At 38.9% G+C, this 13,396-nt stretch overlaps 1 protein-coding gene across 30 annotated transcripts in view; it reads right to left on the minus strand.

The window, feature by feature from the left end:
* Nucleotides 1–13,396, minus strand: part of RIMS1 (regulating synaptic membrane exocytosis 1) — a 489,535-nt gene that overhangs the window by 193,520 nt on the left and 282,619 nt on the right. For 27 of the 30 annotated variants that reach the window (XM_075598054.1, XM_075598045.1, XM_075598044.1 and 24 more), the window contains 5 exons: nucleotides 12,304–12,416; nucleotides 9,742–9,872; nucleotides 9,230–9,401; nucleotides 6,934–7,087; nucleotides 6,708–6,779 (listed from right to left, as the gene is read on the minus strand). In XM_075598054.1, the coding sequence (XP_075454169.1) occupies nucleotides 6,708–6,779; nucleotides 6,934–7,087; nucleotides 9,230–9,401; nucleotides 9,742–9,872; nucleotides 12,304–12,416 (642 nt within the window). Of the gene's footprint in view, nucleotides 1–6,707; nucleotides 6,780–6,929; nucleotides 7,088–9,229; nucleotides 9,402–9,741; nucleotides 9,873–12,303; nucleotides 12,417–13,396 lie in introns of those variants that run through there. The other 3 variants (XM_075598029.1, XM_075598026.1, XM_075598048.1) reach the window with 2 other exon arrangements.

Consider the following 13,396-nt stretch of genomic DNA (forward strand, 5'->3'; position numbering starts at 1 on the left):
TTCAGGATCTCTTCAATACGAGGAAGGTTGTACTGGTCCGGTATCGTACGATTGTTCAGGGTTCAATAGTCGGCACACAGTCGTACGGATCCGTTCTTTTTCCTCACCACCACTATGGGAGAGGCGTAAGGGCTCCGAGACTCCGTCAAAATCCCAGCGGTCTCCATTTCTTGCAAGACGTTCCTAACATCGTCCACATCCCTCGGGGCGATGCGACGAGAGCGTTCCCGGAACAGGGTGGCATCACTCAGTCTAATGGCATGTTGAGCGCTGCGACAGCACCCCACATCCATCTCACTCGTGGAGAACACAGTCCGTCGTTTATTCAACTGGGTTGTCAGACGCTCTTTCCACTCAGTGGGTAATGTCGACTCGCCGAAGTTGAAATCCAGATCGACTAACCGCTCATTTGCTGCCGCCGCATTCACCTGGGGAGTGGTTTCTACAGGGCTGACCGGATATATGCAGCCCAGACTCTGTGCGGCATCAAGTTCCATCGGGAATGGGGAGATGTTCTGTACATATACGTAAGTTCGTAGAGGGATCTTAGTCGTCCACTCCCTTACTTCGGGTAGTACCCTATAACCTCTCTGAACTTCTTCCTCAGGGGTACTCTCCAGAGAGAAGAGCTGATCGTTCTCATCTCACTCAGGATAACAGCACCAGATGGCCAGTCGTTGCACACCCGCTGGTAATATGGTCGTCAGTCCGCGTTGACGATTGTAGAGATCCCCGTGACGCTCCAAGGCATATACCCGGTTGCACTCCTCTCGTAGGACGGGGTCTAGGACTGAATTGGCCACTGGCAACTCGTTGGTCTCTTTCAGGTATGCTCTGATTACAGCTTGTACTATATCAGTATTGGTTCCCAAGATGATCGGATACTTGCACTGGTCTTGGGGCTCCGGGCATACCATTGCCGCTACATGCATGGGGTGTTTCTTGCCGGTGTTCAGTTGGAGTATTTACAGTTAAACCCTTACAATCCCATCGATAGGGTAGTCTTCATTACTTAACCCCCTAACCTTCATATGTTCGGCCGTCCTCAGGGGACAGTGTCTAAGGTGCTGGTCGTAGAACTTGCGGTATATGATGGTCACTTGTGATCTCGTGTCCAGTTGCGCCGATGCATAGATCCCTTCCAGTACAACAGGTACGATGGCCGCGGGGCCTACTTGACTGTAAGCTTCCCTTGGTGAGGCGTCATCACCGAGGCCGGAGTCAGAAGGGGCATCTTCGGTTCCAGGAAGGGGTTCTGAGTCAGACTCAGCCATTTGTACTCGGCAGACCATTGACCGGGCTGAGTTTCTTCTATCGGGAGGTTTTTCCTCCGGAGGATCCTCCCTCTCCGGGTAATCGCTGGAGAAGTGGCCCTTCTTCCCGCAGTTATAGCAAACTACGTCGCGGCGTTCAGGACGATCCTTGTACGTGGAAGATGATCTCTCTGGGGCACGACCCTTCCTGGAAGGCGACTTGTGAGTCACTTCCTCCTCCTGGGTGGAAGATTTCTTACCCTTTGGGGCAGTGGGAACAGAGGTGTCACCCTAGATGGTACCCTTGGTCTTTTTGGATCCATGAAAATGTCGCTGCACCTCATGTCCTCTGATGTGACGCAATAATTCCATGTAGCTGGGTGGTACAGCAGCGATCGGGGCGGCCCGCATCATTATAGCTATGTTGTGATCAGGCAATGACCCCTTTAGTAGCTGTTTGAATCGGTACCGGTCCACTTCGGTGGCTGAAATTATGTTTTTGGACAGGAGGGTCCTCAGTGACAGCTGTAGTTTGTGGACGAAGGCAGATAAATCCTCTCCTTTTTTTTGGCGAAAAGCTTTGAACTGGGCCATCAGCTCATCCTCGTCATCTTCTCGGGTATAGGACTGAGTGAGCATTTCCACCAGTTCCTGTGCCGTAACTTCTCCTTCCACTTCACGATGCGTCCGTACCAGCTGGGAGGCTGGGGCTCGGAGGCACTCAACCAGCCTCTGCCTTTTGCTGGCTTCGGAGCACGATCACTCCGCTATTGCTTGGAGAGTATGGTCCCTCCATGTCTCGATCCCTTCTTCTCCTGAAGGCGTCGGCAGAATCCCAGAAAAGGCCTTTAGTTTCCTGTAGTTCTGTGCTTGGGTCGAGATGGTTACAGCTTCTACTAGTTGGGAGGCTATCACATTCAAGGAAATCTCTCTCCATGTTGACATACAGTAATTTGAAAAAAGTACATCACGGGGCACAACAACCGGCATAGTGTCTTACTACTTACACAATGTCATATCATACCATTGTCTACTGTACATTGTTTATTTCTAAACAGTGGAAAGTACCATATGATAAATTACTATAAAGGTCAATATATCACTTATCCCTGCAAACAGAATGAACAGTATAACAAGTTTGTACACAATAGGTGGCATGCTATTAAGGTGATGTAATCTCTTTCCAGTATTCAACCTGCGTACACTTTTAATTTGAATCTAAGTGAGATAAATGCCCTTATAGCGTGATATTTCCTACTCTACTATTCACAAAGCAGTGATAACAGTGCAGTATCTTACTATAACGGCTTTTTATCACCCATAAACAGAGTGAAAAAAAAGTTGTACAATAGTCCAAAAAATAGCAAATCCACCATTTTTTGTCAGTAACTGCTATTCACAAAGCAGTGATAACTTTACCATACTTTAAAAGCTCACCATTTCTTTTCACCAGCTAAAGGCTGGCGCAAAAGAGATGGAGACGTGCACAAAATAATTTTTTTTTCTGCACAGCATTAATACAAAAGGCCAGCGGGGGTCTCCGGGTGGACCCTGCAGGTGTCCGGGGGCCGGTGTCCAGGGCTTCTCGGGTGGTCCCCGCGGGTGTCAGGGGGCCTCCCAGGTGTATGGGGGTCCTCAGGTGGACCCCACAGGTGTCCAGGGGTCCTCGCTGGCCTGCAGTACCAATTCTGTGCCAAAAAAATAAAAAGTGCAATACATTGCTATAAAGACACCCCCCCTCCCCAATACATAGAGTACAGTAATGGGCAAAATTACTATTATCCAGATATGGATAATAGAGCATTTGTCCATTTAAAATAAAACATCAACCAGCATCATAAAGTAAATAAAACTTGTACTTACCCGTGTCAGTCTGCCAGGATGAAGGCTGTCCTCCTCCTCATCACCGTCACCGTCCTTGTCCTCCGTTGCCAGAAACAATGCAATAAAAATACAATCTAATGGCTCCTAACCCCTTATTCACCTTACCGGTTAGTAACTACCATAGTAATTAAGGGATTAACCCACCCTCCCCGCTATCCGGGGACACCACCCCCACCCCACCCCCACAACCCATTGATAGGCACAGTGTTAAAGCATGTCCATATAATATGGGCATACTTTTCCACTATAGCAATAGAAGGGGAAGAAAATATAAACAGGCCAAAATCAAATACATAGAAAAATCAACATATTAAAAATGCCAATAAACCAATTGATTGGCATGTGGTACATCATGCCCATATAATATGGGCATGATTAAACACTATGGTAGTCAATGGTAAACCTAAAAAATAAACAACCACCAACAATATCCAATTCAATCAAAACAATCACCAAATAAAACAATAATAAACAAGTAAACACAACAAAATTACCATCAATAAATAAAGCAACTACCAAATAAACACCAGAATTACTAATTAAAAAACCCCCAAAAAATCATCACTAAATAAAAGAAAACCAAATAAACACCATTATTAAAAATTCAAAGACCAAAAATAAACCACAATTACAATGCAAAAAACCCCAGAAATAAACAATTGAAAACAACAAAAAATGCCATAATTCAAAATCAAAACACAAAATAAATAGCGCAAATATTTAAAAGCAAAGAAGCAAAATACATTTAAAAGAAATAAAAGCAAGCATTTGCCAAAAAAGCATTGCTTGTCACTGTATGTATGTATAGCCCATACATAAATCCATTGACAATCAATGGGCAATGAAAAAATAAATACAATAAAAAAACAATTGTCAACCTAAAAAAAAATCAAACACCAACAATATCCAATTGAATCAAAACAATCACCAAATAAACAACAATAAACAAGTAAACAACAACAAAATTACTAGCAATCAATAAAGCAAATACCAAATAAGCACCAGAATTTAAAATCCAAACACCAAAAAACACCCATCAATTAATAAAAAAAAACTCCAAATAAACACCATTATTAAAAAGCAAACAACAAAAAAGTAACAGAAATAAACAATTGAATACACCACCAAAAGTTCCCATCATTAAAAATCTAAACAAGAAAAAAAATAGCAAGCATTTGCCCAAAAATGCATTGCTTGTCATACTTAAATACATTGGCAATCAATGGGCAATGGAAAAAAAAATACAATGAAAAAACCTGTAAAATAAAAATAACATTCATTATTTTTTTTTTATCTTACCTTTAGAAGTATTCACCCTCCGATGCCAGGGGTCTCAGCAAGCTCTCAAACAAATCCACGATCCAAAACATTTCAATAAATACACCTCTCCCCCCCTCAACCCCAACACATACAGTACAGTAATGGGAAAAATAACTATTATTCAGATATGGATAATAGCTCATTTGCCCATTATTAAATCAAACATTATCCAGCCAGCATAAATAAAGTAAATAAACCTTTCTACTTACCCCTGCCAACTTGAAGGGCGTCCTCGTTAGCATACTGCAGGTCCATGTCCTCTGATGCCAGCAAGAATGCATAAAAAATACAATCTAATAGCCCCTAACCCCTTAATCGCCTTAGTGGATAATAACCACTATAGTAATTAAGGGGTTAACCCACCCTCCCCTGCTACCCACCCTGGAGGCCTAACCACCCACCCCGGGAGCACTATACCCACCCTGTACCCATTAATTGGCATAGTGTTACATCATACCAAAATAATATGGGCATGATAAGCCACTATAGCACTCAGTGGTCACCCTAATCAAAAATCATGAAGGCCAAAAATACACAATAATTAAACATATACACAAGCACCTAAACACCACAATTCAATAAATAAAAACACTAGCCAACAAATGAAATAAATACAAGCACTAGCCAACCAATTTAAATAAATAAAAGCACTAACCAACAAAACAATTAATTAATTTTAACCAGCAGCCAACAAATCAATTCATTAATTAAACCACTAGCCAACACATCAATTAAATGCATGAGCCAACACAAGAAATAATTAATTAAAAACGCTAAACAATCGGAAAAAGCAATAAAAACAAGCCATCCAAATTACAAAAAATTTAATCCAAACAATAAACAGAAATAGAAAAAATAACACTCGATAAAAAACAAGCATTTGCCAAAAAATGCATTGCCTGTCACTGTATTAATCTGTACCTTAAAGGGGCACAGATTAATACATTAGCAGTCAATGGGCAATGAAAAACATTAAAAGAAAAAAATACAATAAAAAAACCTGTTAAAATAAAATAAAATACATTCAATATTTATCTTACCTTTAGAAGCATTGGCCCTCCGAATCCAGGGGTATCAGGAAGCTCTCGTACCGCGACGTCATCAAAGTCAATCCAACGCTATCCACCTTGAAGATCTGGAACCGGTAACAAAATTCTTCTTTCTATGATCTTGTATCATCTTCTTCTTTCTTCATCTGTAATTATTTCTATCTTTTCTGTAATCTTCAATCTTCATCTGTCAATCCATATCACCATGGTCAATCCATAACACGATGTTGTCACGTCGGCTTCTTGAGGTAAGATTGTATTTTTTTATTGCATGGGATTCATGCCGTAGGTCTCCGGTGCTGATATTAATGGATATCAGCTCCAGAGACTCCCAGCATCCATCCGATGCAGGAAAAATGCATTTTCCCGTCTTGCCGCTTCTCACTACCTTCCTGCCAACTTTTCCTGGCTGTACGATTTTGAGAGAAAATCTCTATTCTAGTGACGCGATTAGCATCGATAAGCTAATCGGGGCTACTAGAAGTGCACGAGTTTGAAAACCTGGTGATAAGTGGCTTATCGTTGCTCGTTTGGCTTTGTTTTTTTTTTGTTTTTTAAACGGGGATTTTTTTTTCCGAAAAGGTCTTTTATCGTCGACTTATCGGGGCTTACTGAATCGCTCTGGGTTTTTTGGAGATAAGTCGGCGATAAGTGGCTTATCGGAGCTTACTGCATAGGCCCCAGAGTCAGACGCAAAAGCACTGATTTTATCACTGCTTTGTGAATCAGCCCCATCGTGTTTCTGCAAAGAATAAATTATTAGCCATGCAGCATGCACTGTTGAAACTACTGTGCATCAGCAACATTTCATGGAAACTGCAGAACAAACAGATAACAAGCAAAACAAACAAAAAGAAATAAACAAATATACAAATCTTGGAACTTGAGTCAATGTTATGGTGTTTACTTTCTAAAATCAATGTTGCATTTTTTATTAGTTCAGAGCATTGTGAAGTAACAAATGAAATGACCCTCTTTTTTATTTGACCTATTAAAGAAAATTTGAAACATTGAGGATCAGCAGCCTTAATAAGTAAATATGTGTGCATTTGTACCATCTAGAATTTAAATGATCTTCCTTATTTATTACAATTATCTCCACAATACACTGAATCTCCAAAATGAACATCCTGCCAGAGACGGGATTAGTGAAATAAAGCGTAAGCAAAGAGAAATAGGGCCATGCTATTCAACAACGCACCTGGAGGAACTACTCCAATACCATCATCAACATCAAAATCTGAGATGTCACTATCACTGACTCGCTGAGATCCTGTACAACAGCAAGGTAAATAGATACCGGTATAAGAGGTCATTTGTTGGTATATAAAGTAGTATTTTAATAACAAATACATACAAGTACAGTATTAGAGTAATCTAAACAACACAAATGTTTGAAGCTGCATTAAAAAGACATTTAGACTTACTTTGTAATTTTTTGCTAGAGCTTTCTCCATGTACATGTCTCCTTGGCATGAAAGGTGATGGCTGAGGCAGAGGTAGTGAAGATTCATCGTGAGTTTGTAGTTTATACCAGTGAGGTTCATCGTCTAATAGTGCGGTCTCCAGCTCTATCAAGATCTAAGAAGAAATGTTCACTTTGGATATGATGCCAGAATAACTCACCAACGCCAATTGTACATTTCAGTTTTTCTTTCAACTTTAACTTGCAGAGCAATTGTAAGCGCTTTAAATCATTTAACTAGCTGTATTACCAACCCCAAATATAACAATATTGTGGAGGAAAAAGTCCCTTGTGATGCAGGATAGGGATGTGAGTAGGTTTTATATATCGTACTGTATCTTCTTTAATCCATGACCGGCGTCTAGTTATAGCCTCTTTCTGGCAGGCATGGAAACAGAAGCTAGGCCTGCTTACAGTTTTAAACACTTACAGCTCCAATCAATAGGAGACTTTTTTGTTGTTGAAGTTTTTCAATTATAGGGTGGTTGAAAAATCGATAAACTGCATTGCTATCCCTCTTTATCTTTAAAATATAAATAAAAGCAATCCGCCTTCCTGATTTTTTTTTTTTTATCGTTTTCCAGAATCGGGAGCAGGACTTGACTTCCTCCCACCACCCTGGTTCACAAGTAATTAACCTTTTTATATTAGAGTGTGTCTGGTAACTTTTGGGAATAGTTCTGCTTTCCAAGCTTCACTGCCATCAGCCAATCGGATGGCACAATGTCATCAGACCATGATATTCAGCTTCTTATTGGACAACCCAGCAGTCATCTTTGATTTTACTTTAATCTTACCTGAATATTGAATGCGAAATATCATGTGAAGTAGAGAGTCATTGGAGCTAAAATTAGTGCAGTTCAGCTCCAAGAGACCACCCAGTGCAGTAAAAAAAATTTTTTTATCCAAAGTGTATAACTTGACTAGCAAATAACGCCTAAGTGTATAGCATTGAAATAAAGTATTCACTGTTTCAGACTCTAAAAAGCCTAAGAGACGATCGGGAGACTATTATCAATAGCTTCACGAGCCCTGTCAGCATTTAAATGAGAAAAATACAGATTTGGAAATGGTAAAGATTTTCAAATAACAGAGTGAGGATCAACTTTTACATCCTTATTTGTTAGAGGGTTGTGACGCACTGTAGGCTTCTTTAGAATGAAATTAGATTGTAAGCTCTTTGGAGCAGGGACTCCTTTTCTTAAATGTTACTTTTAAGGCCCGTAATATAGTGGGTGCGCGTGCCCCGCTGTGCGCGCCCGCGGCACTTATAGTTGGCTGTGGATAGCCAGCCGTCCTATACTAGGGCTGCGCGCGTGCACGGCAGTGAGCGTGGAGCCGGCCGTCAGGGGGGAAGATTGCGAAAAGTAAGTTCTCACCGCTACCGGTGCTGTAATGTATGTATGTATGCATGTGTGTGTATGTATGTATGTATGTATGCATGTGTGTGTATGTATGTATGTATGCATGCGTGTGTATGTATGTATGTATGTATGTATGTATGTATGTATGTATGTATGTATGTGTGTTTATGTATGTATGTATGTATGTATGTATGTGTGTTTATGTATGTATGTATGTATGTATGCATGTGTGTTTATGTATGTATGTATGTGTGTTTATGTATGTATGTATGTATGTATGCATGTGTGTTTATGTATGTATGTATGTATGTGTGTGTGTGCACAATGTTAATAAATAATTAATTCTAACACAACGTGTCTTTTTTTTTATTTAAAAAATATATAATAAATTAATAACTCACACAATCTACACACACACACACACACACACACACACACACACACACACACACACACACACACACACACACACACACACACACACACACACACACACACACACACACACACACACACACACACACACACACACACACACACACACACACAGACCACTGCAAACCTGACGCTCCCGGCAGCACGGACCGTACACACAAAAAGTCTGCATCATGTGCACGAGTGTTCGCAAAGGCGCGCGCGCCCGCACCTTCTATACAACAAGCCTAAGTCTGAAGCACTTCTTCCCTTTATGTGTTATTTGTATTATTTGTTATTTATATGATTGTCATGTGTATTCCTGCTGTGAAGCGCTATGTACCTTAATGGCCTTATATAAATAAAGACATACATACATACATACATACATACATACATACATACATACAAGGGTTAGTTCTTGTCCACTACACAAAAATACACCCCTTTGACTTTCAAATGATCTTAGATTAATGATACCTCGCCAAGAAAGTCGCTTTCTTCTTCTTGCACTCTTGGCTGATCCCACACAGTTATTTCTAACATTCTTTCTCTAAAGTCTCTACGATGCACGTGGGAATAAAGAAATGTCTGGTTCCATTTTGGTTCTGAGCTTTTCTTCACTGTCTTGGTCCTCCGTTTACTTTTATCACTGCATTAAAGGACAATGTAGAAAGCAGTTACATGCTGCCATCTAGTAACAATTCCTAACATTACAGTTCAGTGTTTTATACAGAAAAATAGCAAGTGCACAAAACCCAGCGACATCTCATTTGATTAGCAGATCCAAAGAAAATGACATTAATTGAATTACTATTTAGCTGAAGCGTGTATAACACATTTTAATAAGATACTTTAATAATGATAATAATTTAATAAACATTTACATGTAGAAAAGCAATTATTCATACATTGTATTTCTTGTAAGAGATTTTTTTTTCACATAAAAACAATAACAGTGCTTCTCATGCAAAAATAATGTATAAGATTACCTTCTATCTGGAAGAAAGTACATTTTTACATAGGGATTCCTTGGGCGTCCATCTGACCTTGATGGCAGATCTATTGCTTGCAGTACATTTACTATTAGCTGATGCCCAACTTTGTCATACCACAATTTTACCTAAAAATCAAGAACGTTTGAAATCAATTGAGTAAAATCTCCACAGATGTATACAGTTTTTTGGAGGTTGAAACCCAGTCACTCCAGTTTTTGCATTAACCTAATGTTAACAGATGCAAGGAGTAAAGCTGGAAAAACTGGGGAAGAAACTACTGACAAACTACCAATATTCTCGAGTAACATTACTTAAATGCTTTACTGATAAAGACACTGAAAATGCCTTAAAAAGACATTCAATAATGCTTCACCCCAAATGAATGCCAAGAACATCGAAATTGATGCTTGGCATGACGAACAGTTTACAAATAGATTACACTTTTCCTATTCAAAGAACAAACATACAAAAGAACATAATTAAGAATCTTCAAAAATGATACTTCCTAATCTCAACTGAACATCTCTAATGCCATGTATAAAATACTAAATTATCACCAATATGTCAATAATTGAAATGACAGGATCATCCGGAAGATTTAGGAACGTAAATTCTGTTTAATCTATGAAGAATCAGCTATTGGAAGTCGTAATTCGTATAAATTAATTTTCAGTGGGACGTAGAGTAAAATGATTCCCCATCAAACTTGGAATTATTCTATAAAGCAGCAATAACACAACATTTCTAGTGCATGACCACATCCACAGTGGATTGGTTTAGTATTACAGTAAGCTACCCTTGGAAGACAAAATGGCTGCCAGCAATATCTTTGGTGATGACATCATTATAATTAGGACAGCTGATATTTGGATGACTTGTGCACTCTCTACTAGTACTGTAGATTCCACCAACAAAAACTGACTGACTCATTAACAAGTAAGCTGATGGCACTATGTGGTCTAAGTCTTGAGACCACAAACTTCACTGTTTGAATTCCCAGAGTTATGACTCACTCGCGCAATAGGAAACAAACAGAAACATCCATATTGTAAAGGATTTAAGATTTTCTTGTCAACATTTCAGAATTGACCCCGATGTTGATACCAGGATCAAAGGAGATATTTTTCTATAATCCATTATGAAATATTATTGGTGGTTGCAGCTTCACTTAACAAACAGCAAGAAATACTCAGTATTTTCTCCCTCAAAATAAAATGCACCACTGTATTTTTTACTTGATACATAATACTAACTGAAAATAAAATGTCTCATAAAGAACTTAAAAGTATGACCCGGTTCAATCAATATTGTTCTTTTCAAGACCAACAAGGGAAGATATGTTTTTCTTCAGCTATATATGTTTGATATTTCCTTTACTTTTTAAACAATCCTTACAAAGGAAATAATGTAGGTGTTCTGCTTCACATTAGACGCAAAGATGACAAATAATTTACCTGGTGGGGGTGAATGTGATCATAGGGTAAACGTGTACTGTATATTCAGCATTAGTTTACATTTTTTTAGAACCCAATTCAATTCTTGGATATTGTATTTATCACCATACTTTAAAGCACATGATTATTTATGTATATTTAACTTTCTACAAACGTTACACTGCATTGTGTATTTCTGAACCAGTTACATTGCTGGATTTGAAACATGTAACCGTGTCCTTAGGGCTCTTTTTACTTCTGATGAAACAGCGAGAAGAGCCGTGAAACGCTTTAAGTTATCAGTGGCTGAACCAACTTGAAGGTCCGAGGTCATCCCATTGAAGGGCGCATCTCGTCATCGGTACTAGATCCAGAAGTGACAGCAAGGGGTGGAAGAAGTGCAGACGCCAGACAGATCTGTATACAGATTTTTGAACGGCAAGCTCTTATTTTCACTATATGCTCTTTTAAATCTTTAAAATGATGAGTGCATTTAGTTGCCATTTGTTATAATATGCCAGCAAATACATATTTCACAATGACAAGTGCTTCCTTTTTCAATTCTTTTTGAGGTTAACATGTGGAGAAGAAAGGACCATTCTTTTGCGGAAGCAACAGACCTGCCATAAATTTCTCCAAGGATTGATTCACAAGTACTGTTGAGCACTGGTTGAGACTCTTACCACATATTTTAAAGGGAGTTATTTCCCTTGTTTTTCTATACAGTATTACATTTTATATATATTTGCATTTTATTTTCAGGAGTACTATGTGTTGCATGCACATACTGTATATGTGGAGTTGTTTTCCAGTGTCTGCATATATTTGTGCATGCATATGTGTGTGTTTCAGACACTATTATTTAGAATTATTTTTGCACTATTAAAGGAGAGAAGGTGAAATGTAACTTCCCATACCAGAACATGTTGTGCAAAGTTGCAGTGTGTTTTCCTGTTTATCAAAAAAATATACAATGTCCGTACCAGAGTTGCCTGCAGTTTACTACAGAGCAAAGTGGTGCAAACAGGATTTACTAAGGTATGTGTCACTTTCCAAAACAATGCAAAATACATTTCTGCTATCTCAGATCCAATGCAAACAATGTCACCATGAAGATACTTACAGAAAGCTGTCCTGGTAAGACCTGAGGTGCATCTTTTAGAGCTCCAGGACTAGTTGGAGAAATAACAGATATTGAAGGCCGGTCCATCTTCTGAGATTCAAAGGAACTGGAACCTAACACATTAACCATAACAAAAACAAATGCAAATTATCAAATGGGAAGGTTTTATAAAACTGTGAACTGAAGATATTGGGGCCTATTTATTGAACTGCTATAATGGCATTTCTGTATGGAAAAAGAACTGTGTCTTGCTGTATTCATTAAACAGTTATCATACTGTATGTCCAAACCTGTGTGAAAAAGGCTTTTTTCTGGTGGCGTCATTTTGTGCAATATTAAATTGTTTATGGAAATTAGATCCATTCACAAAAATACATGTTTATGGGCTATTCATTAAGCTGCAATATTGCATATCACCCATTAAGTCACCGCCAGAAATCTCACCTCCCTATGGTAGACGAATTTAGGCACTTGCTGGAGAAGATAGGAGAGAATGTGAGAGATACAGGAAAGGAGAGGAGATGAGATAAATAGACAGCACTGCATAGACACCATTGGAGTTTAATGAAAGGCCCTAAAGTGTGCATTTGAGATAGGTCGGAAACGTTGACCTGCGTTACTAATAAATAGTCCAAAATAGTCCATGAGCGTGCAAATTCTTTTGCTACATCTGGTTTATTCCAGCCTGTCCATCACCCGTTGTAGTAATATCAAGATTTGCGTGAGTGTTCCCTACCAACTACTGTACAGTTTCCAGTTTTTATACCACCCAGATAATACCAACTACGGATGTGCGAAAAAGTTCAAGGTTGTAAAAAAAGAAAAGGAAAAACACCACAACGTGTAAGGTTAAATTGGTCATGTATCCATATTTTTTTCCCCAAAAAATTGACAAAATGTTGCACATTTCCCCAATACCTTAGATTGTAAGCTGTCTTGGTCAGGCATTTCCTTTCCTGTCGTCTGATTTTATCTGTATTGCACTTTGTATTATTATTCCCTGTACTGTATTCAGTGTACATACTGAATTCAGAATACTGTGTTGTGCTTTTTGTTAAGTGCCATGTAAATGAATTGACCTTTATAAATAAAA

The sequence above is a fragment of the Ascaphus truei genome, chromosome 4 (genome assembly GCF_040206685.1).
Source record: "Ascaphus truei isolate aAscTru1 chromosome 4, aAscTru1.hap1, whole genome shotgun sequence".
NCBI lineage: Eukaryota > Metazoa > Chordata > Amphibia > Anura > Ascaphidae > Ascaphus > Ascaphus truei.